The following is a 26,097-nucleotide window of genomic DNA, read 5'->3' on the forward strand; positions in this document are numbered from 1 at the left end:
TCGCTCCAGGTGAACTGAAGAGTTAAATGGTCGCATTCCAGATAATCAGAACTTAAACCATCAACCAAGACTGCTGGAGACCTCTATGAATCTGACATCATCGAGCAGCTCTACGAGGACGTTTTTCTTTTCTCGGTGCTGGGGACTGAGCCCAGGGCCTTGTACTCAGCGGCAGCTCCAGCCACCTTGACTTTAGCACAGGGCTTGCCTACTCGCTGTACCGCCAGACCGCGCCGGAATTTGCGAGCCTCTGGCCTCAACTGCAGGGCGCATGCCCCAGGCCACTCGTACTCACCAATTACCGCTAGGAAGCGCCACTTCCGGGCCTCACCGCCAGGCTCTGGGAAAGCCGCGGCCAACGGCGCGAACTCTCGCGAGAACTGCGCACCTCGCGGCGGCGCGGGAGCGGCTCTGAGATCCGGCACAGGGTCCCGGCATGGCGTGGGCCGGGAGGCCGGCGGGCAGGGCCGAGAGCCAGCGGGAGCAGGACCTGCGCGCGCTCATCCGGCGCGTCACCGGCCTGCGGGACGAGGCGGACCCCAACTTCCAGCTGGCCCTGAACTTCGCCTGGTCCAACGTGAGGTGCGCGGGCCGGGGGCGGGGACGTCCCGGAGCGCGGCTGCCCGACCGCACCGCGCGCGCCCTCGCCGGGCCCTGCGAGCCCCCACGGCCTGCGCGGTCCCGCCCGAGACGCTCGCCCGCAGGCCCGCCTTCCCGCGCCCGGCCGCTGGGCCGAGCGACCCCGCGCGGGTGCTGCGCGGCGCGGTCGCTGACGGCGGCTCCGGCGCGCAGCCCTCTTCCTGCACGAAAGGTGGAAATTAGTGTCGGGCGATTCCTACCCTTAGCGCTTACTAAGAGAGGGCTTAGGGTTGGTCCACCTGTTTAATTTCAGATTCCGTGTGTGTGTGTGTGCTGGGTATCGAACTCACCAGGCAGGCGCTGGTGCTGCGGCGCTAGATCCACGTCCCCTGCATCTGTTTAATTTCAATAAACATCAGTTTTTGTGTGCTGGACCTTGAATCCAGGGTCTTCTGCATGCTAAACTCCAGCTTTACCGCAGTAGGTTACGCCCCTAGCTCAATAAGAAGCTTGAAGAGGGAGCTGCTTTGCAGACTCATTAATTGCCTTAATAATCTCAGACTAAATTAATCTACTCGGCTTACAATGAGAAATGAGAGCTTTCGAAGTCAGTAACAGCATACCAAGTTTCTGAAATCCTTAATTGTAATATATTAAAATACGACTTTATAAAAATTAAAAATGACTTTTTAAAAAGCAGATACAACACAGAAGCTTAATTGCTGTTTCTAAAGTAATTTTTCTATTTCTAAATGAGAAAAAAATTTCTGAGTGACAACCAGTTAACCATTGTAGAGTTGCAAGAGGCAGGAGAAGTGTCTAATTACTTTTTAAAGGTTGAGAGAATGACTGGGCCTGGTAGCGCTCACCAGTCATCCTAGTGAGGACCACAGAGTGAGCTCAAGGCCAGCCTAAACTGCACGGTGAAACTCTGTCTCAGAAAGACAATAAAGATTGAGAGACTCAAGAGAGCTGCACCGGGATGAGCTTGATGTTTTGTATTGCTAATTGAACCCAGGGACACTACCACTGATCTGTTTTTGAGATAGGATCTAAGTGCCCAGGCTGGCTCAGACTTGGGACTCTCCTGCCTCCTGCACCCCTGGGCTGGACCTGCTAAGTGTAGTTCTAAGTAGGAGTGATTTTGCTTCATTTAAGCTGGTTTTGCTACGAAACAATGAAAAGCAAGAGTTAAGTAAGCAGTGCTATAATTTTGTGATCCTTTAATCATCAGAAAAGGGAACTGTTTATATATTTTTTTAAGATTGTGACCATTTTCAAGGTCCTAGAAATTCAGAGGTGGGGTAAAGTCTAGCCTCTATGCTTAAGAAACACGGAGACAAAATGTTAATTGTATGATGATGTACAGAGATTCATATCCTGAAGGTCTGAAGATAGAATTGTGTTATTTGTGAGTTTGGATAAGAAATCAGATAAGATCTAACTCAAAAGTAGCATTTCCCTCAATTCTAAGTGATACTTTTATGGTAGCTAATGAGCCCACTACTGGATCTTGTTATTTAGTGCTTTAATTTTTTTTTAAAAAAATCAGTTTCCAAAAAAATGTTGGATAAGTGTTTTGTTTTTGCTTGGTTTTCTTTGTATTTTACTTCCGCATGTATGAATATTACCCACCAAAGGAGGTCCTTAAGCTTCACCGGGTTCGTTGTTGCTGGCATTAAAAAGCTGGGAGCACGAGGCATCGAACTGCCATGCTGGGCTTAGACGCAAGGCCTTATGGGAAGACAAAGGAGCCAGCGCACAGGGTTGAGAGCTGGCCCTGCATCCTGAGAAAGGGATGCTGCAGCAGTCTCTGAGACACCGCAGTTCGAGGCCTGATGAAGTGATAATGGGGAGGGGGTGCCCTCTGGAAGTGAATAACAAAGTAGATAGTTATGGGGGTATTGGAGAGTGATGAGACAAGTCTGCTTAGCCTGGTGATAGAACTGAATTTTGTCTTTATTAGATTTCATCGTTTCTTGGATGTCAACAGCCACAAAATAGAAAAGACAATAGAAGGGTAAGTCAGTTCGGTACGTATGTGCATAATCAGAAACCAGTGCATTTTCTTAAACATGTTTTTATTAGCATAGTTTTATTTCTGTCAGCTGATTTTTTTTTGTATTTTAGAATTTATGAAAAATTCATCATTCATTCTGATCTCAGCAAAGCTGCCAGTTGGAAGAGGTTAACTGAGGAATTTCTAAATGCATCACTGCCCAGCGTAGAGAAGATAAAGGTACGCCTTCAGTTTTGCGATCTTTTTGTGTATTTCATGATTTCCAATCTGATCATTGTCAGCTTGCCTCTGTTAATATTTAAATGTTCACCCTGTCTTAGCGTTGTCCACTGGCTCGTGCAGAATCTCCTAGATACTCACCTACATATGCCCATAAAGTGGGAGTGGTTTGTTATGAAGCAGCATATTCTTGCCTAAAAAAATACGCCATAGGCAATAGCGGCTCATGTGGGAGTCTGCCTAGATCTCTAATCCCCCAAACAAGTGCACAGCGAAGGCCCAATGGAATGAGACAAGCACATGGCACGATCTTTAGGGCTCCAGGAGGACTAAAGTCCTCCGCAGTGTTCGTAGCTCTGCTAGGTGACGCGTATTTATTCAAAACCAGCAAGGAGCTGAGTGGAAAATGCAGGAAGCCTGAGCAAGCTCTTGGGCGGGGATCACAGACCCCTCTGAGGAACAGACGATGCTAATTTAGGAAAACCATCCAGAAAGTCTCCAGGGCCTCACTGTGACCTGTCTCCCCCCCCCCCCCCAGGGTGTCTCCTCACTCAGTTCAGCCAGGCCACAGTCCTGCACGTGTACCCAGCTTCAGGGACTCCAACAGGCTTAGCATTTCAGTTATTAGGAATTTGTCAGAGAAACTGTCGTACTGTCATAATTATGATGCATCATAAGTCTATGAAAGTGGTGCAGTGAAATATGGTGTATCTGTGTTAAACTATTGAGCATGTTAGGCTTCATGATGCCCACCACCCCAGAATAATCCATTTCTTAGTAATGATACCATACTCTTAAAAATACAACAGTTGTTTTGGAAGTAAAAATTGTCATCCAGTTGGGGCTGGGGATTTAGCTCAGCAGCATAAGCGCCTGCCTTGCAAGCACATGGTCGTGAGTTCGATCCCTAGTACCAATTTTTAAAAAAAATTGTCATCCAGTTAGCTATCTTGTTAGAAATACAGAGCTCAAACCTCAGGTTGACTTTGAGGTTGCTTATGGATAAACGCTATGAAAAAGTTCTAGAGGTTAGGATTCGTGCAGGCATAATTCATGTTGTCTTAGGCCCGGAAACAAAAGGCGGACCTACCTGTCATGAGATTATCTTTTCGCTACTGCTCTAGTTTAGAGTCCTTACAACCTCAGTGATTCGTATTCTTCATTTCTTCTTCTGTAGACAGATGCGCACTATTCCATTCTGTCACTCCTTCTGTGTCTTTCTGATTCTCCTTCAAACAGCAGTTACGTGGAAACACCGAGAGATAAAGAAGTGGGTACGTTAACAGTCTAACATGTGAGAAATTGTTTTATTACTTAATTACAGACATTGGGATTTTATTAAAAGTAAAAATCTGTGAAACTTAAGTATTTCTGTTGCATTGGATGTTGTTGCGAAGTTTCTTTTTTTGTTGTTGGGGTTTTTTGGTCTTTTTGAGACAAGATCTTGCTATACAGTTCAGGCCGGCCTTGGCCTTACTTTGTAGCCTGGGGTGGTCTAGAACTCGTAGCAATCCTTATGCCTTAGCCTCCTGAGCGCTGGGATTACAGGTGTGCACCACCACACCTGGCTGCAAAATTTCATTTAAAATATATGAATTCTCACTTCGCAAGTTAATGTGTTCCTGCCAGCCTAAACTACCCATGGTACAAGCATCCCTGTCCTGTACTGCCCAATGGGACAGGCTTGTACCACCAGTGGTTCAGAGCTACCCAAGCAGCGAGACATGAATTATGGCCCTGTCATGGACATATTAAACAGCCTTCATTATGTGCAGAGAAGTCACTTTTGTGAGTTAAAGTGAAAGATTATACAATATCACTTTATCAAGGTGTCTCAATAGTTTTGAAATTTTGTTTCCTTGAGTGTATTTTGAGTTTTGCATAGACCTTTTTCCCCAGATATTTATGATAAAGCTAATGAGGTTCTTCTGTTACATTTTAGAAAAAGAAGATGATTTTGACTGGGGAAAATACTTGATGGAAGGTGAAGAAATTGACCTTGGTCCAGACACAGACACACCCGTAGGTTGGAGTGGTTTTGTTGTTGAAAATGTAAATGCATGCCCAGATGCTGTATGTTATTTTAAGGGGTCCTTCTACCTGCAGTGTTCTACTAAAACGGGAATACTCTTCCTAGGCTAAAATAGTTCATCATGGGAGACTTACTACGACTGCACCAGACTGTAAATACTGGGAAGTTGAAGGGGGTCAACACAAGTAGCCCTTAAACAGCAGTGGTCCTGGGAAGTTAGAACCCAGAATCATTCCCTCCTGGAATACGTACATTCAAGAGATTAAGGAAAACTTCCCTTCAGTCTTTGCTTTTGTGTGTGTGCATGTTATCTCCAGTTTTTGGATTTCTTCTTAAAGTGTCTTCATGTTTAACCCGAAACAGCTCTGATGATTGTATTCTCAAGGGCAAACTGTGTTTCCTTTGTAAATCAGAACTGGTCTGAAGACAGTGAAGAGGAAGATGTGCAGCAGCCCCTGAGCAGGGAGGACTCTGGGATCCAGGTGGACAGGACTCCCCTGGAAGAGCAGGACGCGAGCAGAAAGCTGGCGCTGCACGTCAGCTGGAAAGGTCTGCGGGACTGGCGGGGTGCCTAAGGCGGGCAGTGCTGACCGAGCCCTTGGCGAACCTTGTTCAGAGCGTGCTAAGCAGCAGCTCTAGGAGGCCTGGGCTTGACCCTTAGCACCACCGAAAAGGCAGAAGCAGCTCTGTAGAGTTGGAAGGAAAGCGCAGTTGACAGTGCGGTTTGGTTTGCTTTCTTGAATAGTCCTGATATATCTTTAATCCTAAGTGTTTCCATTAACTTTTTAATTAAAGAAACACTGAGTTTTTGAAGTCAGTAAAGGAAAAAGATTTATATAATTTATGTGTTAACATGTCTGCTTATTCGGTTTTTAGTGAGCAATTGTGAATTTAGTGAGCAACTATTTCTTTTTTTTTTTTTTTTTTTTTTTTTATCGGTACCGGGGATCGAACTCACGACCGCCTGCTTGCAAGGCAGGTGCTTATGCCACTGAGCTAAATCCCCAGCCCCGTGAGCAACTATTTCTAAAGTACAGAAAAACAGTTGGGTGTGGTGGCACACACCTGTCATGCCAGCACTCGGGAGGCCAAGGCAGGAGGGTGGCTGTGAGTTTGAGGCCAGCCTCAGCTCCATAGCAGGTTCAAAGCAAGGCTGACTCACGTAATGAAACCCTGTCTGTAAATAAATACCTGAAAGAAAGAGTTCGAAGCGCAAAGATGAGATGATCGTGCAAACCTACGTTTCGTTTTGGAGATAGACACACAGGATGACTTTCCTATGGCTGTACCACCTTAAGGCCGACACCAGCAGCCAGGCCATTCCCTGCTCTCAAAAACTTCACAAGTCTACATAAAGTACTGGCTTCAGAGACAACATGGTGAAACGTGCTGTCATCCCCGCAGTCTGAGAGTCTGAGGCAGGAGGATCACAGGCTTGAGATCAGCCTGGCCTACACCGTGAGTTCAAGGCCAACCTGGACTACATGGTGAGATCCTGCCTCAAAGAAAAATAGCAAGCTAACTTGAGGTCCTGACGGTTTTTTCCTTTTGAATTGCTGATTAGACCTTCAGGGCAGAGTGTGACACTGGTCCATCACTCAGGTCACAGCGCATCGTCAGCAGCAGCCACACGGGCCTTTGGCTTTTGTTTCTTTCTCCTGTTATTTCTGACTCTAACTTTCCCTTTCTCTGCCAGCCCAGTTACAGATACCTGTTCTAGTGTATTGTCTATGCTCTATGTGCGTTTTATGTTTCAGTTGTGTAACTGGTATTGTGTTGTGTGTAAATATGATTCTGATATTGTTTCCTTTAAGCTTTTAAAAAATCCGCCTGTGTTACTGTGTGAACAATTCTCCCTTTGTTCCTAATTTCTGCATAGCATTGTATAGTTTGCAGCTGCCGTGTTTCCATTACCTGCAAGTGAGTCGGTTTCATTATAGGGCGCACGTTGTAACTCATAATGACATTTTTTATTTAATAAGAGAGCCAGGGTCAGGGATTTAGCTCAGTGGCTCAGGAGCTTGCTTAGTAAGCGTGAGATTGTGAGTTCGATCCCTGGTACAAAAAAAAAAGATTCTCATCCAAGAGAGGCCAGACAAATTTGATTTCTTTTTCACACGTCTGAAGTCTTTCCCACCTAATTTGTTTTAGTCATTGTTACAGCTCAGTTTGGCTTCTTACATTTTCTAAGCATTGAATGTGTTGGTCATTTCATTCTTGTTTTGGGGAGGTTTTTTTGTGACAGGGCCTCACTATGCAGTTTAGGCTGACTTTCAACCCCACTGTAGCGCCCAGGCTGGCCTCAAACTCACTGCAGTCCTCCTGCCTCAGCCTCCTGATTGCTGAGATGACAGACGTGCACCACCACACCTGGCAGGTTATCTTAATTCTTGATGTAGGATGATCTACTGAAAATATTGCAGATGGAAAGTTTTTCTGAGTTATTCAAGACCAGAAGGTGGATCATCATGTTTTCATTCAGTACAGTGACAGAACCTGGCGCGTTACAGGGTGTGATACAGATTTTCCTTTTGTGTGTGTATGGAATGTCTGCAGGTTAAATTATTTCCCATCCATGACTGGTAGAAGTTTTCCCAGGGAGTTCCTTTATTACCAACCCTTATTCACATTAACGGTTTAAAAGTTTAGGTTATATTGTTGTGAATTGGGAGCTAAGTGAGCTTCTGATCTCCCCTGCTGCTGCCAGGGCACTAGGGCCCAGTGCCCGTCCCTGCCCTGGCAGCTACAAGTTGGCAGCGGGTGCAGGAGGGTTTTGGAACTCTGTGTCCCACGTGGTTTAATGTGAAGACAGTGCCTGCACACTGGACTGTGCAAGGCGTGTGATTCTAAGCTGTATTTGGTGGTGTTTCCTTTTATTACGTGCACTGAGGTCCCTCGTGGCCGTCGCGCCCCCTGTGATGTACAAAGGGAAAGGGAAGGGTTCTCCCCACCTTGTGAGCCCGTTTTCCCAGCCACATCTCAGATACATCCACTCTTCCACATTCCTCTGCGATGCGCCTTTCCCGCAGGTCCGCGTCCCGTAAACACACGGCTGCCTCCCGGCTTCCTGTGGTTCCCTGGGTGCCAGTCTGCTCAGGAGCAGGCTTTCTCTTGCTGGGCCTTTCTTTTTTCTTAATGCATGCCGAGCACATTTTCACTCACACGCTTTGCTCTTTTTCAAAACAGGCTTGATGTGTGAACCTGCATCTTTTTCCATGGACATTTTGAAAACAGGATGGTAAATTCCTTTAATTTAGCTGGAAGTGATTGGGATTTCCGTGAACTTACAGATTTAATTTTGATAAGACTTAACATCCTTATTTTAATAAAACCTACACTTACTGTATTTCTCTGTTTTACTAGATTTTGGAATGTTTCTTTTTTTTTTTTGGAATGTTTCTTTTTAAAGACCTTCGTGGTCAGGCACAGTGGTCCATATTCCCAGCTGTCTTGGAGGCTGAGATGGGAGGATCACAAGTGGGCCCCCAGGTCAGGCAGTGTGGTAACAAGACCCTGTTTCCAAAACCCTAAAAACAGGAGCCCTCGAGTATAAATCGGTTAATTTTCACACGCCGTAGAGTCTGGACTGTCAGGAATGGCTAGGTAAGCAGCAGCAGTGCAAGGGCGCCTGGACCCCTCCACTGACTGGTGGTTATCTGTAGTGAGTTTTGAGTAGGTAGCCTTTATCCAGTTCGGGCAGTTGTTTTCCCTAGAACTGTTTAATTGTAAACCAATGGTAAACTTAATCAAATGCTGTTCTTTTTCTATGAAGTAATCTTGTACTTTTTGTTTCACCCTGTTTACATTAATAAATTCTCTTATAATCAACCATCTTTGAATTCCTGAGCTGAACTTTGATCATTCTTTTAGAACATTATTAGACTGAGTTAGCTTTTGCTTTTATTAGTGCATATTTACTGTACATGGTGGTTACCTTTATGTTGGGGAGTTGGTACAAGTACCTAACACATTTTAGTTCTTTTTATCCCTCTCATTGACTGGTAGAAGTTACTGGCTACTTTTTTTGTTTGTTTGTTTGTTTTAAACAAAGTCTTGCTATGTAGTTTGTGCTGGCCTTGAACTCACAGTGTAACCCAGGCTGGCCTCAAACTAATGGCCATCCTCCTGCCTCAGCCTCCTGAGTACTGGGAATACAGGTGTGCAACACCACAGCCAGCTCCAACGACTACTTTTCAATGTAGGATTTTTCATCTTTATTTTTGATGAATTATTACATCTTTATCTGATTTGATCATCACAGATATAGTAGCCTCGTAAAAGTTAGTTTTTTCTTTTTTAGAACAACCTGTATAAAATACAGGCTAACCCTTGGAACGGGTTTGCGTGGCAGTTGGTTAGGGAAGTCTTTGGTTACTATTTTGGTTTCTTTAATGGTTATTGAACTGTTCAAATATACCATCTATATTATTTATTCAAAAGTTCATTTTAAAATTGAGGGATATAGCTCAGTGGCATAAGTACCTGCCTGGCAAGCACAAGGTCCTGGGTTTGATTCCTGGCACCTCCCTCCATTGAGCAATTTTTTACTCAACTGAGTTGTTGCTAGCCAGTGGCATTTAGTTAAATTTTGTATGTGTGTCTTTATATGTATCTTTAAGGAAGTGGCTCTGTGCCTTAAAGTTACTCTGAGTGTGTTAAGTGAAACTCCTAAATAAGTACGTTAAATAGCTGTCAAAGAGCCATTTCAGATGTGTATTTGAACAACGGTAGAGGTCCAGATCCTGTTACCTTTCTAGCCCTCATTAACTCATGTTTACTACGTTTTCCTCCCAGTAGAAGAGCCCAGTAGCCGCAGCTGGCTGGAGCAGCACGTGGTCCGTCTGTACTGGACGTCCAGGTCCTCGCGGAGTCCACATAGTTTGCATTTGCACTCTAACCTGGCTGCTGTCTGGTGAGAAGCTCAGCTTTTCGTGTAGCGTAATAATGGAAGGAACTTTGATGTTGAAATACTTGGCTTTGATTTGTGATTTAAATCATGTACTTCCTTGAGACCGTGCTGTTAAGGGAAATAAATCAGACAGACATGTGAATAGTGCATCGTTTCTCTGGTGTGAAAAATCAAAAGTGTAAATAAGGAGCAAAGGTATATTAGGTATTGTGAAACAGGAAGAAAATGTTCAAAAGAAGAGGAAGAAGAGGGGTGGGGAGGAGAAAGGAAAGAAGGAAAAAGTAAAAAAAAGTGAGAAGAGAAGAAAAAAATGGAAACAGAGCTTTTCTAAATGAGATGTTGAATGGGAGGGTAGGACAGAAGGAAAGTTAAAGAATCAAGTTATATCATGTACAGGTACAGATTCTCGAATGTGATCATAGTGTGTATATAAAAGGTACCCATAAACTGGGATTGAAGAAACAAGTCTTACTCAGCCGTGGGGGACAAATCAAGTACGTCCTGAAATTTAAACTTGTGTGGTGTACTATTTTTAAACAATTACAAATGAGCAATTTTTAATTATTAAAATCATGGAATTATTATTTATAGTTTTGATATTTTATTTTCAATGTGAATGAATTGGTTTATATTAGACCCTTATTTAATTTCTGTTGCAGTGAAGTTATTACAATAGTTTTCCAAAAAATTTCTTCATAGTTGTAAATGTTTACTTAAATCAGCAGTACGTTACAGTTGGAATTGCTTGGGAAATACACTTGGCTGAGAAAGTTTCAGTGAATGTGTAAGAAAGGAACTGGAGGTCCTGTGGGAAGCAGTATCGCTGCGGCAGTTAGTGCCGCTCTGCGGATTGTCCGTTAGGTTAGCACAGCCCAGCTGATGGGCTCTGGAGATGAGTGGTTCTGCTGGGGAAGCTTTGCTGCTGACCCGGGATGTTTGCTGTCTCCTAGGGACCAGCACCTGTACAGCAGCGACCCGCTGTATGTTCCAGAAGACAGAGTGGTTGTCACTGAGACCCAGGTCATTCGGGAGACTCTGTGGTAAGATCTGCTCGTCTTACTAGTGGTCTGCAGGCCTCATTAGTGAGCAGCAAAGCTACCTTTGTACGTGTGAAGGAGTTTTCCACCAGCAAAGAGAAGTAGTCATTAGCGATGAGGCGCAGACCAGATTTGACTGGAGGTTGGGGGACTTTGTATGTTTACTCCTTTTGCATCATAAGTCATTTAGTTTATGATCTTACTGGATTACAACGTCACTTTTAATATCTGAGTTCACAGCAGAGTTTGGTGCTGGTGTTTTGAGACAGAGCTCATCGGTGAGAATTGGCCCGCCAGTGCCCAAGGAGGCCCAGAGTGGAGCCTGCGTGTGCTCTTGCTGTGGGTGTACATGCACGTTCTCACAGCCTGGGCCAGTCCCTGCCCCTCGCTCAGTGTGGGGTTGACACTTATTGGGACCTCTCTCTAAGATGACACTGAAATACCTCAGATCTGAAGGGTGTGGGACAAAAAGATTGCTGTCTTCCATTTTCTCCTCATCCAAGCTGTTCATTCTCTATTTTCAATCTTTAATAAAAATGTCTTAGGCATAACAAGGTAAATACTTTCCTAGATTTAATGTGCACTCATCTCCTGTTTCATTTCAGGTTACTTTCAGGGGTAAAAAAGCTCTTTGTATTTCAGCTGATAGATGGGAAGGTGACTGTGAGAAACAATATTATCGTAACTCATTTGACACATGTAAGTTTTGTGCATTATTGAAATTTTTAAAATAATAGAGTTTGTATAATGTGGCAATACAATTTTAGAACGTATTACAATATTATTAATTATAAATACATGTAAGATCCAAAAAGCATGTGGTGGCTCACACCTGTAATCCCAGCACTCGGGAGGCTGAGGCAGGAGGATCGTTGCAATTTTGAGACCAGCCTGGGCTGCAAAGTGAGCTCAAGGCCAGCCTGAAATGCATAGCGAGACCCTGTCTCAAAAAGACAAAAAAAAATCCAAAAAGCAAAATTAAGTAGTGCATCTTTACAGTACTTAGACAGTTCTTCAATATTGTTTATGACATGTTTAACTTTACTTCACATTCTCTGCTTTTTTGTCTTTTACCTTGATTTGGGAAAGCTATGAACTGTAAATATTTTTGCCTATAGTTTATGAGTACTTAAAAACTAGAAGCCATAATTCTGTATTACATAGAAATTAATGTTTACTCTTCCTTTCAGTATAAGATTGTTTGCTGTATTATTTTGCCTTCTATTAAGCAGAGTCTAATGTGAATATTTGTAGAAAACTACCTGTAGATAATCACAGTGCGCTTCTCGCTCACAGAGCTGCTTACGGTCTGTGCTGGAACAAATAGCAGCCTACGGCCAGGTCGTGTTCCGGCTCCAGGAGTTTATCGACGAGGTCACGGGCCACAGCTCTGAAAGCCCGTTACCCAGCAGCGGCTCCCCGCCCAAGAAGTCAGCGGAGGCTCCCTTCAGAACCTACCAGGCTTTCATGTGGGCCCTGTACAAGTATTTCATTAGCTTTAAGGAAGAGCTGGCCGAGATCGAGAAGTGCATCATCAGTAACGGTATGTGAGTGCTCGTTGGGGCGGAAGACACAGCTCCTACTTTGATACAAGATTTAAAACTTATGTAACAAATAAAGTAGTTCTTGTGAATATGTTCACTTTTTTAAACAATTATTTTAAATTTACATTTGTAAGATAGTCAAGTCTTAAAAAGCTGGTGGTGTGTGCCTGTAATGCCAGCGCTCGGGAGGCTGAGGCAGAAGGACTGGTGTGAGCTCGGGGCCAGCCTGGACCATATAGCAAGAATCCCCCTCCCCTGCAGAAAAAATGCCAGGAAGCCAATGAGATGCATGGTGAACATTCCTCTCCTGCCTGAGCTCCCTGACCACTCAGTCCACGGCCCAGGGCGCAGCTCCGTGGCTTCTGGTGCCACGGAGAAGTTAGGTGGACGCACGGAGGCAGCGCGTGGACAGACACACGTGCTTGCTGGTGACTGCACTCCTCTCTTCTGATCGTCTTACAGGCTTCCACCATGACAGTTTAGGGAAAGTTTAGAGTGCTGTGTTGGCTGTGGGGAGCGGCCACTCCTCCCTATGTTGTTCCCGTCCTTTTGCTGAGCGCTGTTCACACGTTCCAGTGATCGCGTGCAGGCAGCCTGTTGCTGTGGGGTGATTCTTTCAGATGGGGTTTCTGGGTCACGGAGTACGTGACGACTCACGTGATCCTGTCACATTGCTCTGCAGCGAGGATACGGTGGTCAAGCACTGTTATTCCTACCTCCCTTTGACTCCAGTCCTGCAGAATGGGACAGGAGGTCCTGTGTTTCCGTCACCCTGCTTCCCACAGTGGTGACACTGGGCAGAGTACAGTACGGGACCAAAACCGGGAAACCGAGGTGGCCCCCCGTCAGCCGGACCGCAGTTCCCACCGGGGCTTCCCCGGCTTTCCTTGCTTTGGATCTGGCAGGAGGATCCAGGATCTCTGTGAGCTGTGCCATTGCACCTGGCTGTGGACTCAGCTCACCACCCCCACATCCAGGATGAGAAGCTGCCCCCCTCAGGGACGTGCTGGAGCCACCCCGTGCGGTCCCAGCCCCCTGCCTGCTTTTACTCCGCAGCCTTGTATTCTCGGGAGGCTGAGAGTCTGTGAGAACCATTTGTCCGTTGCAGAGCGGTGGCAGTTCCCCCTCTTCCTTTGCTGCTGAGCTGAACTTTTCCCCTCTTCTCGGGGAGATGAACTCTTGGTGATGTGAGATGAAAGCCCCCCACTGTTTGGCCACACCCCTTCATGGGCCAAAAGAGTGGCTCGGCACTGTCCGCAAGTGCGTCGCGTGTGCCACACAGGTTTCTCTTTGCTGCTGATTTGGTGTGTTGATGTTGCAGATACCACAGTCACTCTCGCAATAGTGGTGGACAAGTTGTCGCCTCGATTGGCTCAGCTCAGCGTTTTGAACAAAGTGTTCAGCACTGGAGTCGCCGAGGTTCCGCCGGGTACTCGGAATGTCGTGCGGGCGTCTCACCTGCTCAACACCCTGTACAAGGCCATTCTTGAGTATGACAACGTGGGAGAAGCCTCTGAGCAAACTGTACGTGGGACCCCGCAGTGGGCAGTTGTCCAGAGATTTAAAGTTGGCTTCAGAGTTGAGGGTGTGGGAAACCGGCTCTTTAGCTCGAGTTGCCAGGATACCCAGAGGGTGTGACAAGGACAGAGCAGGACGTGCAGCGTACCTGGCTGACTGCTAGGTGGGCATCTGTGGTAAGCCTCCTTTAACTTCAGAAAGCCCACGGGTCTCTGATAGGACACACAGGAATACCTTGGTTCACAAGTACTTCTGTTCACAAACATTTGGGTTCACAAACAAGCATTCAGCAGAATTCGCTTCCATTCACCTGCGTTGGGTGACGGATACAACGGTGGCTGTCTTCTCCTCACGAGCAGGGACTGGCCAGCTTCCCCAGAATCACAGCGCAGATTACCTTTGTGAGTGAGGGCTCCATACCTAGGGGAGCCGCAGAAATGGATGGAATGGAGGCTGCTGGGCAGGAGAACGGGGAGTCGCCTGGCGGGGTGGGGGTAGAGTTTCAGGGTTGCTCGTGAGGGAGCACCCGAGATCTGGTTCACTGCGATACAGTAAATGTTCAGTACCACTGAGCGTACTGTTATAATGCTTAAGGTGCTGAATTTCATGGTAAGTATTTTTTAAGTACAGATTAACTGGAGACTGTGATCTAGTCTAGTGTACATTTTAGATGTCTTTCCATGAGCTGACTTGACTTGCTGTTTCTGACTATCTTAGTGTTGCATTCAGGGAGGCAGAGATTGGCTCCGCCCAGCTATGCAGGCTCCCCGCATCGGGAGCGAGCCACAGGAGGAGGGATCACTTCCTCATTCTCTCCTGTGTTTCTTCTTGTTGTTTGCTGAGACAGGGTGTCTCTGCAGTTCAGGCTGACTTTGAATTCATGTTGTAGCCCAGGCTGGCCTGGGATTTGTGGAGATCCTCCTACCTCAACTCCTGTGTGCTGGCATTACAGGCGTGTGCCATCACGCCAGGGCCCTCATTCTTAGCGGGTGTTTTACCTCCTGTTGTACACTAGGTAGAGGGCAGCCACCTCCAGGCTGTGCCTGTCGTCACTGAAGGAGGGTCCTAGCATGAAGGCAGACGACATAACCATCCCATGTGTAAACGTTTCATGAGGGTTTTACAGTGTATAATTGGGATTTTAACTTCTTAGTTTGTTTTAGAAAGAAGTAGAAATCCAGTCACCTTTTAAGGCAATTGGAAATGCTTAGACCTGGTCTCAGACTGGTCTAAGCTCTGAACGCGTGCTGACACCCGACCCCGCGCTGTCCCCAGGTCTCGCTCCTCTTCTCCCTCTGGGTGGAGACGGTCCGGCCCTACCTGCAGACCGTGGACGAGTGGATCGCGCACGGGCATCTCTGGGACAGCGCCAAGGAGTTCATCATACAGAGGTGCGGCTCGGCCGGGGTGCAGAGGGTGCTGGGCCTGGCTTCACTGAGCGTTGCCGCCCTAGCAAGGATGTGTTCTGTTGCTCCTGTGTAGAGAAGGCGAGGTACCAGGCGGTGAGAAGTGTGTGAGCCAGGCATGGTGGCGCACACCTGTAGTCCCAGTGTTCTGAGAGGATGCAGCAGGAGGATCACAAGTTTGAATAATACAAGTTTTAAAAGAACTGGAACTAGCCAGCACCAGGGAGGCCAAGGCAGGGGTACCATGAGTTGGAGGCCAGCTTCGGCTACATCACAAGTTCAAGGCCAGTCTGAACTATACAGCGGGACCCTGTCTCAGAAAGGTGGGGTGAGGGCACTGGGAATCTAACCCATTCCCAGGCCTGGGGGGAAATGCAGTTACCGGTTCACAGCGTCCCACAGCACAGACCTTCCTCCCCGAGGCCTTGTGCGTCCTGGGTGAGCACTCAGCTGGCCCACACCTGTTTGCTTTGTCTTCTGTTGTTCGGGGGGTGGTTGGCCTGGGTTTGGTGTAATCAGCCCATTGAGCCGTGTTTCTGCTGAGGAGCGCAGTATGCACTGACCGTGTAAGGAAGAGTGCAGAGCCTAGAGAGGCGACAGTACTTGCACACTGGGCACAGTGTAGACCGGCCTTCCGCCAGCTGAACCTTTGGTTTTTTCCCAAGTACGAGGAATCACACCCTGGCCTGCACACTCAGCTCCATCCCCATCTCACTGCCTGATTAGCTTGTTTATTTATTCATTTATGGTACAGGACGTTGCTAAATGGTCCTTGCTGACTTTAAACTTACATTCGTCTGCCTCATCCTCCAGAGGGCCAGGATTACAGGTGTATGCCACACCTAGCTCGGATCAGCTTCTCTCTGCCACTGGGCCTGTCCCATGGCTCCCACTGTGGGTTTTGGAAGGACACAGGATTCTGACTGTCGGTCTAAGCAGAGGTCTGTCCATGGCTTCCCTGTTGAAAGGGGGCAGGTGGGAACCCGAGAGGGCTCCCTGAGAGAGCTCATGCCAAGCACGCATAGCCAGTTCAGTCTCGGGACCAAAGGCAGGAAGGCAGGGAAGTCAGACTCGCTCTCACAGCAGACAGTGAAGTGAGAAACCTCTGTTCCAAGTTAGTCACCTTTTAATTCCAATTTAGGAAGCTGAAGTGTGGCCCATGGTACTCAAAGTGTTTGTCTGCTGCTGTCTATTAAGTGGAGGTCAGTAAAGATGGCGTCATTGTACAAACAGTTGATTGTGTAAGTTTTTGGGTTATGTGGACAGTATTCCTAAGTGAGGACGGAATGTGCTGTATTTATAGTGAAGATAAGTTAAAAGTTTTAAATTCTTCTGAAAGTCACCATATTGTATAGGGGTACACGCACACGTATGTTTATAACAGCACAGTTTGTAATAGCTGGCTCTTGGAAACATTTTGTCCATCAAGAGATCAGTGGGAGGTTGGGCATTTGGCTCAGCGACATAAGCGCCTACCTGGCAAACGAGGTCATGAGTTCGACCCCCAGGCCCCCAAAAAAGAGGGGGGAGAGAGAGAGCAAAGGGTAAGGAAAATGAAGTACTTATATATACTGGAATATTATACTGCCATAAAGAAAGAAATGAGGCGTTTATAGATAAATAGATACAGCTTGAGAACATGATTTCTATGAGAAACACAATACACACACAAATTAGGAGCAAAACAGAAAAGAGATACAAAGAGACCCAAAATACATATTCCCTTGTTTTAAAAATATTTCAGTATGTATACTAATTTGTTTTACTTATACTAAAAGTTTTATCTTAAAGTTCCCATTATTGCCTATTTCCTTTGTGTGAGGCTCTTTGCCATGTGTGTCTTGTGGAGAGTAGCTCCGGTACCTTGAAGGTGACACACAGGGTGATAATTGTTGTCCTCTTATTACAGTAAAACCTTGGCTCACTGACACTTCTGTTTGCAAACCGTTCAGTTCTCAAACAAAGGCGTCCGACAGAATTTTGCTCCGCTGGAGAAACTCTTCCCGGGTGGCGCACACCGCTGCGGCTAGGGCCCTGCTGCGTTTGGAGGTGAGCATGTTCCTGGCTTCCTGGAGAGAAACAGTTCCCTGACTCCCCACAGGAATAAAAACGTCCCGGTGAACCACAGAGACTTCTGGTACGCGACCTACACGCTGTACAGCGTGTCCGAGCGGACTGAGAGCGAGGAGAGGCTGAGCGACAGCACCAGCGCCAGCTCGGGCAGCGAGCAGGCCTTGGGCGGCGGCAGGCAACACACCATGGTGTCCTTCCTCAAGCCCGTGCTCAAGCAGATCATCATGGCCGGCAAGTCCATGCAGCTGCTGCAGAACTTGCGCTGCGCCCGCCGCGCCGGGAGCCCCGGGGCCGCCCCAGGTAGGCCGCCCCGCCTGGCCTGGCCGCGCGTCCTCCTCCAGAGCCTCCAGGGCCTTTTGATACAGTACAGATGGTCGCGGTGAATGAGTGGATGGTCATCCAGCCCCACTTTGTGCGGAAAGGCAGTGAAAGAAGCCAAAACCTGTGCATCCTCCTTTTCCGTTCGTTTTGTTTTGTTTTGTTTTGGCCAGGATCTCCCTATGGAGGTCCAGCTGGCTTTGAGCTCACTATTTAGCCCAGGCTGGTCGTGAATTTGAGTTGGTCCTCCTCCCTCTGCCTCCCAAGGGCTGGGATAAGAGGTGTGCTGTCACACCTGGCTAATGTCCATCTGTTTTACCCTGGATCCCTCAGGCAGAGTTCACTGGCTTGCTCTTTTTTTAAAAAAAAAAAAAAAACAGTTTCACTGCATGGTTCAGCTGGCCTCAAACTCATGGTGTCACCTAGGCTGACCTCAAACTCACAGCAACCCTCCTGCCTCAGCATCCTGAGTGCAGGGATTATGGGGTGTGATCTGCCATTTCCTAGCAGCACAGCACCTAGGGATTTGCTGATGAACACATCAAACTTGATCATAGCTTATAAGAAAACTCGATATAATTTTCTTTTTTGATGCAGTTTATTTAAATGTTTATCAGCTGGCTAAAAAGGCTTTAAAGATACACACGTAACCTTATTTGGCTTATAAGTCACCTCTGTTAAATTAATAACTTCACATTGTTGTATCTACTTTAAATAATACTTTACCTTTGGAATATTTCCTTTCTGATTGGATAGTAAGCTCTAATGAGCATTCCAGGCCAGTGTTAGCTATGTTTTGTCCAATGAGAGTTGACTCCTGTATGTCTTACCATGGCTTTATGCACTGTGGTAGTAACTTCCCTTTAGCTGTCCTACTTTAGGGATCACCCCATTCCAAGTAAAATCAGCACATATGTTGTGACCTGTAACTATGAACTTCGTAGTTTAACGGCAAATATAAAATTTTTAGTTTTGCTACACTGAAAAGGTAAAAGAAACAGGGACAGTCTTCCTAGACCAAACAAATACCGGGCTCATTCATTCAGATCAAATGACTCGGTACGCATTTCCTCGTGTTCCAGATGCAGAAAGAAAAAGCCTGTACACCCTCTTTCTGGAGTCAGTCCAGTCACGCCTGCGATGTGGGGAAGATTCTACTCCACAGGTCCTCTCTGACCAGCAGGCGACCAGGGAGAGCCTGATCAAGATGCAGACCATCGCAGAGCGGCATCTGGAACTGGACGACGTTCATGACCCCCTGCTGGCCATTAACTTTGCAAGGTGATACACACCTGCAAGGCTCTCAGTGGCTGAAGGGTCGGCATCCGTACAATATTTAGTCTCTTATTTATTTGTGCCGGATAGGGCATTCCAGCCTTAAGAACCTAAGTCTTGTAGCCTGTCCTTTCTGAGGACCAGAGAGACACCGTGTTCACCCAGTAGATACACAGTTTGGCTTCCTCTCTATGTGAATGTGCACAGACCTCACCATGAAAACTTGTCTGTGTGCCCCCAGGCCCCTGGGAGTGTGTGGGTCACCCAGGAATATGCTTGCAAAATCCTGGGCGTTTGTCAGACATAAGCTGTGGGGTGTGGGGCACTACTGACCACGTGCTGCCATATTGTCTGATGGCTGGCGCTTGCTGTGTGCATGCCTCTGAAACAGTACTCTGGAGCCAGGGACCTAGCTCAGCGGTGTAAGTGCCTGCCTGGCAAGCATGAGGTCATGAGTTCAATCCTGGGGGGTGAGCGGGGGATACGCTGGAAAGGAAGGTTCCTTCTTTGCAATAATTGGTAGTAAAAATGGGACTTGGGGGTTAAAAGAATTCTGTTGACAATTCATAGAATAGATGGCTTACATTTTTGTCTTGAAGATTGTATTTGGAGCAAAGTGACTTTCATGAGAAGTTTGCTGGTGGCGACATATGTATGGATAGATCATCAGAATCTGTGACATGCCAGACTTTTGAGCTAACGCTGAGGTCTTGCCTCTATCCACATATTGAGAAGCAGTATCTAGACTGCTGTGGAAATCTCATGCAAACCCTAAAAAGAGATTACAGGTAAGAAGGAGTAACTTCATGTTGGAAGTAATCTCTAAGTAAGTGTACTTTAAGAACAACTGGTTAGGGCCAAGGATTTAGCTCAGTGGCATAAGCATCTATCTGGTGAGCACAAGGTTGTGAGTGAACAGTTGGTTGGTCTCTTACGGGTTTTGTTGTTTGTTTTGATCCTGGAAGTGGAACCCACTGCCTTACATAAAATTCCTTTAAAACATGTACCTTTTGGGGGAGGAGGAGGTGGGTTTTTTGGTTAACTAGGGTCTTGTTATGTAGTCTAGGCTGGCCTGAAACTAAAGTTTGTATTTAAGTTAGCTTTTTAGTAAGGTAGGTGTACTAGCCTGTGTCCCACTGCTGGGACAAAATACCTGATCGCTGTGTCTGTCGGGAAGAGCAGTTTGCCTTGTGGCCCTTAGTCAGCTTGCTCCGGGACAACTGGCCTGGCAGAAGGGGGCAGCAGCAGAAAGCTGCTTGCGACATGATGGTGTCGCCAGGAGGCCGCGTGACGAGTGGCCGGGGTCGGGAATGCACCCTTCTGGGTCCTGCTCCCGTGACCCCCAAAGCAGGTCGTGCCTCCTCACGGCACAGTGAGCGCTGAGCACCTCGGGGTACGAGCGTGTGAACCCCCTGTGATTCCAAACCTTGAGGTGTTGGGGACCTGTTAGCTCGGAGCCCTAACACAGGGAATGGGTGCGTAGTAAACAGCCTTCTTCTGAGAGGCTGTTAGCCATCGCTACTTTCCTTAACTGTGCTGTGAAATCTGAGTCTTTATTTCTAAAGCTATCTCAAAAGATGGGGCTGGGGATTTAGCTCAGCGGCGTAAGTGCCTGCCTTGCAAGTGTGCGGTCGTGAGTTCGATCCCCGGTACCAATTAAAAAAAAAAAATGAATATCTGTAGAAAGTTTAATTTCAGAATGGCAAACATAAAATTACTTCATAATGGATGACAAGTTCTTTAAAGTGTGCTGTGTCTGTATCCACGTGTGAATTTTGTGAAGTTCATAGAAATAGGTGGACACAGAGTTTTAAATAATGTAAACTGTTCTTATAGCTAAAAAGTAATGGATATAATACAGTGGAAACTGAAAATTCATTAAATGCTTAGAGACAAAGACTGAACTAAGTATTCCCAAATGTGTAAATCCCCGTGGGCAGTAGAACACAGATAGGTGTTGGTTTGATTTATTCTGTGACTTTGCCCAGTTTTCTGTACTGTTACGGTGAGATGACGCTGCTTTCTGGTTATGAAGCTGTTACTGTTGGGGGAGGAAAGTCTCGCCAGGCGTCACTGTTTCTAACACAGACGTGTGCGGTGCGGGCCTGTCAGTGCGCTCTGCCCACGCAGGTTGGTGGAGTACTTGCAGGCCATGAGGAATTTCTTCCTCATGGAAGGCGGGGACACCATGTATGACTTCTACACATCAATTTTTGACAAGATAAGAGAAAAGGAACCCTGGCAGAATGTGTCTTTTCTCAACGTCCAGCTCCAAGAGGCCGTCGGACAGCGTTACCCTGAAGATGGTTCACGGTAAGGTACAGGAGCACCTTTATTTTAAGTAATCTAAGTAAATCGTGTGGCAGGAGGTCCTCTGTGAGTATTTTATCCTCTCATTATCGCTATTTTATCTTTTACTAATTATTTTACAAATAAGAAAAACTTGGGCATGGTAGTAGGCATGCCCACCCTCCCACCTACACGAGAGGCTGAGGCAGGAGAATTGCATGAGCTCAGGAGTTTGAAGCCCTCCTGGACAATATAACAAGACCTGTGTCTATCTCAGAATGGAGATGGGGGAGGAGAGTAAGCAAAGGGTAAATCGAGGTGGGAAGGAGCTCAGTGACTCACCCGCTAAATGAAAGAGGGTGGTCAGGCGGCACTGTCCAGCTCTCCGGACCGTCCAAGTCCTGGCCTCGCTCCTCCTGCACAGGTGACCTGCCCGCAGTGTGGCCTCCTCTGGTTCCAGCTGCCTGCTGGGCTGCTCGGTCCAGGCCCAGCCCATTCCTGATGAACTTCCTACCGTTGCTAAGAATTTTTTTCATAGCTCATTAAGCTCATTATTTAAAAACTTGGCGCCTCTTCCTGGTCTCCTTTCTCTTGTGTATGTGTATGTGTCTTGTTTTTTTGAGACAGGGTTTCGCCATGTAGTTGAGGCACTGTGTAGGCCAAGCTGGCCTCAGATTCGCTGGGGTCCTCCTGCTTCAGCCTCCAGAGTGCTAGGAGTGCAGGCATATGCCGCCCCCTCCAGCCCTCTTCCCTCTTCTGGAGTACGTGCTGTAAAATATGTTGGTGGGCATGTCTGCATTTCATGAAGTACAGTGTATTTAAGAATTTTGTGTGGACATAGCACTGTCCCAAGCTAAAACTGCATGTCTTTGTTTAGGTTATCCATATCTTTTGAAAATGTCGACACGGCTAAGAAGAAACTGCCTGTTCATGTCTTAGATGGCCTGACCCTGAGCTACAAGGTAAATGGTCCTGTTCCTTTTACAGACACTAAAAGGTGCATGGAGTCAGGGATTTTCTGTTCCAATTTTGTTTTTGTTTTCATAGGTGCCCTGGCCTGTGGACATTGTTATAAGTTTGGAATGTCAAAAAATTTATAACCAAGTGTTCCTTCTCCTTTTGCAAATAAAATGGGCAAAATACAGTCTGGATGTCTTACTCTTTGGTGGTAAGATCTCTTTTCAACAGATAAATTATATGTAAATTTAGCCTGAAAAGCATTTTGTGAGGGTGAACAGATAGCAGATACGTGTTTACGGCAGCACTTGTGCAGACCTCAGCTCTCTGAAGTCGCAGGGAACTATAGGAACAGTCAGTCTGAAGCACAAAAATGTACTGGCAGGTCAGCCCCGACAGCTGTTCTTAACTGACAGAAAAAAGCTTAAGGGGCAGCTGCTGGGACCTGGCTGTGTCTCGTGCAGTGAGGACGCCGTGACTGGGCACCGTGGACCCTCCTCCAGAGCAGCTGTCAGGGCTCCCCATGCCGCCGCCTCCGCCTCCACCTCCACCCCCACCTCGCCTTGCGTTCCCTCTGCACTGGGGCGGTGGGTTGAATGCGTGCTCTTTCTGTCTTTTGCAGAACTGGCTAACACGGCTGAAAAAGCCGAGCCTAAAAGAGGCCTTGTGTGTGAACAGGACCTGAGTGCTCAGCTCGGATCCCAGAAGGCCCCAGCCAGACAGCAGATCCATCGCATGTTCCTCCTCCGCGTGAAGCTCATGCACTTCGTGAACAGTTTGCACAACTACATCATGACGCGGGTTGGTGTCACTATGTAGGCAGCACTTGTGGAGAATGATTCGCTGTGTTTACAGCTCGGCATGGTGGTGCACGCGATAGTCCTGGCACTTGGGAGGCAGAGGCAGGTTGATTGCTTTAAGTTTGAGGCCAGCCTGTACCACGTAGCAAGACCCTGTCTCAAAAAAGTTAAAATACACACATACATATATATATATATATATATATATATTTGCAGGTAAAAAAGGAGCCGTAGCACCCTACCCTCAGATGGCTGTCCCTAACCCTAAATTCACCTGAGTTATTTGTGTTACTAAAAGGACAGCTGGGAGTGGTGGTGCCCACCTGTAATCCCAGCCCTTGAGAGGCTGAGGAGGATAATGGCATGAGTTCAAGGCCATCCTGCACCATATAATGAGACTCTGCCTCAAAAAATAAATAAATACAATGAGAGCCAGGCCTGGGGCCGGTGCAGGCCGAATCCAGCATGCAGGAGGCTGAGGCACTGTGAGTTCAAGGCCAGCCTGGGCTTACACAGTGAACTGAAAGCCAGCCTGAACTGCACAATGAGACCCTGTCTTGAAACAAAAGGAAACGATAGTGGTCATTACAGCAAATCAGCCTGGTGATTGTTGTAGCTCTGTGCGCTTCCTGTGCAGTTTGGTGAACTTGTGCCTTCCTGCCAAGAAGCCTGCTGCTCCAGACCTAGGCATGGCCTTCGTGTGCACGTGGCCGTCCCGAGGACCGGCCCTTCGAGGCCGTGGAGCCAGAACCAGGACCCCCAGCCGCCTGGAGAGCAGGGTTTGCCTACCACAGGAAGCACTGGAGGGGAGCAGCACAGGCCATGGAAGCTGAGTGCATCGCACAGACCCCACAGAAAACGTGTTCTCAGTAGGCTTTGTGTCTCTGTCTTCAAGATTCTCCACAGTACTGGGCTAGAGTTTCAGCATCAAGTGGAGGAAGCCAAGGACTTGGATCAGTTGATTAAAATTCACTATCGGTACTTGTCCACCATTCACGACCGATGTCTGCTGAGGGAAAAGGTACATAGTGTCACCATGTCTCCAGCGGGCCGGGGAGCAGGGTACGTGGGAGCATCTGCCCTGTGACCATGTGTCACTGCCCTGCGGGCTTCTCTCGCGAAGGCCAGGCCTGTGAGGCTGCGTGTGTGCGCCTGACCGCCAGCCATGCTGCTGCTGTGGCGCTCAGTGCACCCCACTGGTCAGTTAGCGAGCGGTGTCTGCCTCACAGATTCTAGATGTCCAACCCAGCATGGCTGCACGGGACTGAGCAGTGTTACAGCTGCTCAGAGCTGCTTGTCCCTGCTGTCCTGGTGACCCTGTGTCCTGCCGGTCCTCCATGTTCTGGGCACCGCTGGTCACACTTGGAGGGCAGTCTGCGCCCTGCTGAGCGTTTTCTGTGTGACATAGCTGCACTGGGGAAGGGCGTGGTCTCTGCCCAGCACAGTTTCAGGGCCGTGTTCTGCCACAACTCTGCTTCCAGGTCAGCTTTGTGAAGGAAGCCATCATGAAGGTGTTGAACCTGGCCCTCATGTTTGCAGAAGGATGGCAGGCAGGCCTGGGCACTTGGCAGTGAGTATTTCCCTGGTAATCTCCAAGATGCTGACCATGTCCACTTCTCCTTTTACCTGGCTTTTTTTTCTTTTTAGAGAGAGTTTTGCTGCACAGTTCAGGATGCTCTTGAACTCACTTTGTAGCCCAGGCTGGCCTCAAACTCACAGAGATCCTCCTGTCTCAGCCTCCCCGTGCTGGGGCTCCAGGTGTGCGCCACCACACCCAGCTGCATTTTTTTTTTTTTTTTTTTTTTTTTTTTTTTGGTCTTCTTCCTTTTTATCAGTACCAGGGATCGAACTCACGACTGGCTGCTTGCAAGGCAGGCGCTTATGCCGCTGAGCTAAATCCCCAGCCCCTGCATTTCTTTTAAGAGAGGTGGAATAGTAAGAAGAATGCAAAGCCTGTTAATTAGGACAAGATTTTATTACTATTTCTGTATATTTTTATTACAGACATATTCACACACACACACGCACAAGTAGAACAGAACACCCAGCGTGTGCGCCCTGCTTCAGGAGTCCCCGTGACGACGCGCCCTGTGTCCTGTCTCCCCCGCTCGCGCTGGTGTCCTTCACACCTGAACCAGGGCTGCTCTCCGAAGGGCTGAGATGGCCCAGATCACACTGCCGGGAGAGAAACTAAAGTCTTCCTGTACCACTGCAGGCCCCCAGTGCGGAACCCCTTCCTCTCTTCCCGTCACCACGGAGGGGAAGAGAAACTGCTGCTGAATGTGCTCTGCGGAGCTCGCGCTGGTTCGGTTTCCTCCCCAGCTGCCGGGGCGGGTGGGCGCCCACTGGTCCCGGGCCCACGTGAAGCAGGACAGGGAATGAGCAGCAGAGTGCAGTTCGCTGGGCACCTGCTGACCACGGTCCTCTGTATGGAACAGTGGTGACACATTTCCAGGCAGGGTGGAACGGCTGATTTCACAAGTGTGTTTACTTACAGTGTGTGTTTGTGACTAAAACTCTCTGACGTCTCAGACTTCTCCTGAACACTGTGAGGGCTGACAGGTGTCAGCAGCCTGGCTGGCGAGGGGCCCTGCCGAAGGGAGGGCGGCCCTGCTGTCATTCTGTCTGTGTGGGCTGGACCTTCCCCTTCAGTACACGTCCAGCACTGTGACGGGAGGGTTCTGGGTTTAAGCCCAGCCTAAGAACTTAGCAAGAATAAATACCAAAAGGAATGGGGTAAAGCTCAGTGCAGAAGCCTTGAGTTCAATCCCCAGTGCCACCAAAATAAAAATTAAAAATAAAAACACACTTCTCATCCAAACTGCTTGGAAGGCTGAGACAGGAGGATTGCAAGTTTGAGGCTAGCCTGGACAATTTAGCCTCTATCTAAAAGTTTAAAAAGTTTTAAAGGGCCAGGAGTGTAGAGTCTCTGGGATTTAATGTTTAGTGCTGCAAAAAAAATTTTTTTTTAATTTTATAATTGTAAATTTAAAAATTTCATGTCCTTAATGTAAAGTTCTTTATTTCATAGAATATATGCTTGTAAGAAATAAAAATACAGAGCTGTATGAAGGAAAACAGAATAGATCCAGAAGTAAACACTGTCTGAAAAAAACATAGT

The 26,097-nt window shown here is 47.4% G+C and overlaps 1 protein-coding gene across 4 annotated transcripts in view; it reads left to right on the forward strand.

Moving 5' to 3' along the window:
• The first annotated feature begins 417 nt into the window (after positions 1 to 417).
• Positions 418 to 26,097, forward strand: part of Tubgcp5 (tubulin gamma complex component 5) — a 28,886-nt gene continuing 3,206 nt past the window's right edge. Inside the window, exons 1-21 of one of the 4 annotated variants that reach the window (XM_063249791.1) lie at positions 418 to 582; positions 2,546 to 2,599; positions 2,710 to 2,818; positions 3,996 to 4,092; positions 4,761 to 4,840; positions 5,264 to 5,399; positions 9,645 to 9,762; positions 10,710 to 10,799; positions 11,402 to 11,495; positions 12,093 to 12,339; positions 13,662 to 13,864; positions 15,134 to 15,249; positions 17,366 to 17,637; positions 18,738 to 18,936; positions 19,530 to 19,718; positions 21,061 to 21,243; positions 22,097 to 22,181; positions 22,267 to 22,387; positions 22,799 to 22,977; positions 23,872 to 23,997; positions 24,458 to 24,546. In XM_063249791.1, the coding sequence (XP_063105861.1) occupies positions 437 to 582; positions 2,546 to 2,599; positions 2,710 to 2,818; positions 3,996 to 4,092; positions 4,761 to 4,840; positions 5,264 to 5,399; positions 9,645 to 9,762; positions 10,710 to 10,799; positions 11,402 to 11,495; positions 12,093 to 12,339; positions 13,662 to 13,864; positions 15,134 to 15,249; positions 17,366 to 17,637; positions 18,738 to 18,936; positions 19,530 to 19,718; positions 21,061 to 21,243; positions 22,097 to 22,181; positions 22,267 to 22,387; positions 22,799 to 22,977; positions 23,872 to 23,997; positions 24,458 to 24,546 (2,933 nt within the window). In that variant the 5' untranslated portion in view covers positions 418 to 436. Of the gene's footprint in view, positions 583 to 2,545; positions 2,613 to 2,709; positions 2,819 to 3,995; positions 4,113 to 4,760; positions 4,841 to 5,263; positions 5,400 to 9,644; positions 9,763 to 10,709; positions 10,800 to 11,401; positions 11,496 to 12,092; positions 12,340 to 13,661; positions 13,865 to 15,133; positions 15,250 to 17,365; positions 17,638 to 18,737; positions 18,937 to 19,529; positions 19,719 to 21,060; positions 21,244 to 22,096; positions 22,182 to 22,266; positions 22,388 to 22,798; positions 22,978 to 23,871; positions 23,998 to 24,457; positions 24,547 to 26,097 lie in introns of those variants that run through there. The other 3 variants (XM_063249792.1, XM_063249793.1, XM_063249794.1) reach the window with 3 other exon arrangements.

This window comes from Cavia porcellus, unplaced genomic scaffold, assembly GCF_034190915.1.
Source record: "Cavia porcellus strain 051 isolate PalLab524CR breed Dunkin Hartley unplaced genomic scaffold, mCavPor4.1 scaffold_6, whole genome shotgun sequence".
Lineage (NCBI taxonomy): Eukaryota > Metazoa > Chordata > Mammalia > Rodentia > Caviidae > Cavia > Cavia porcellus.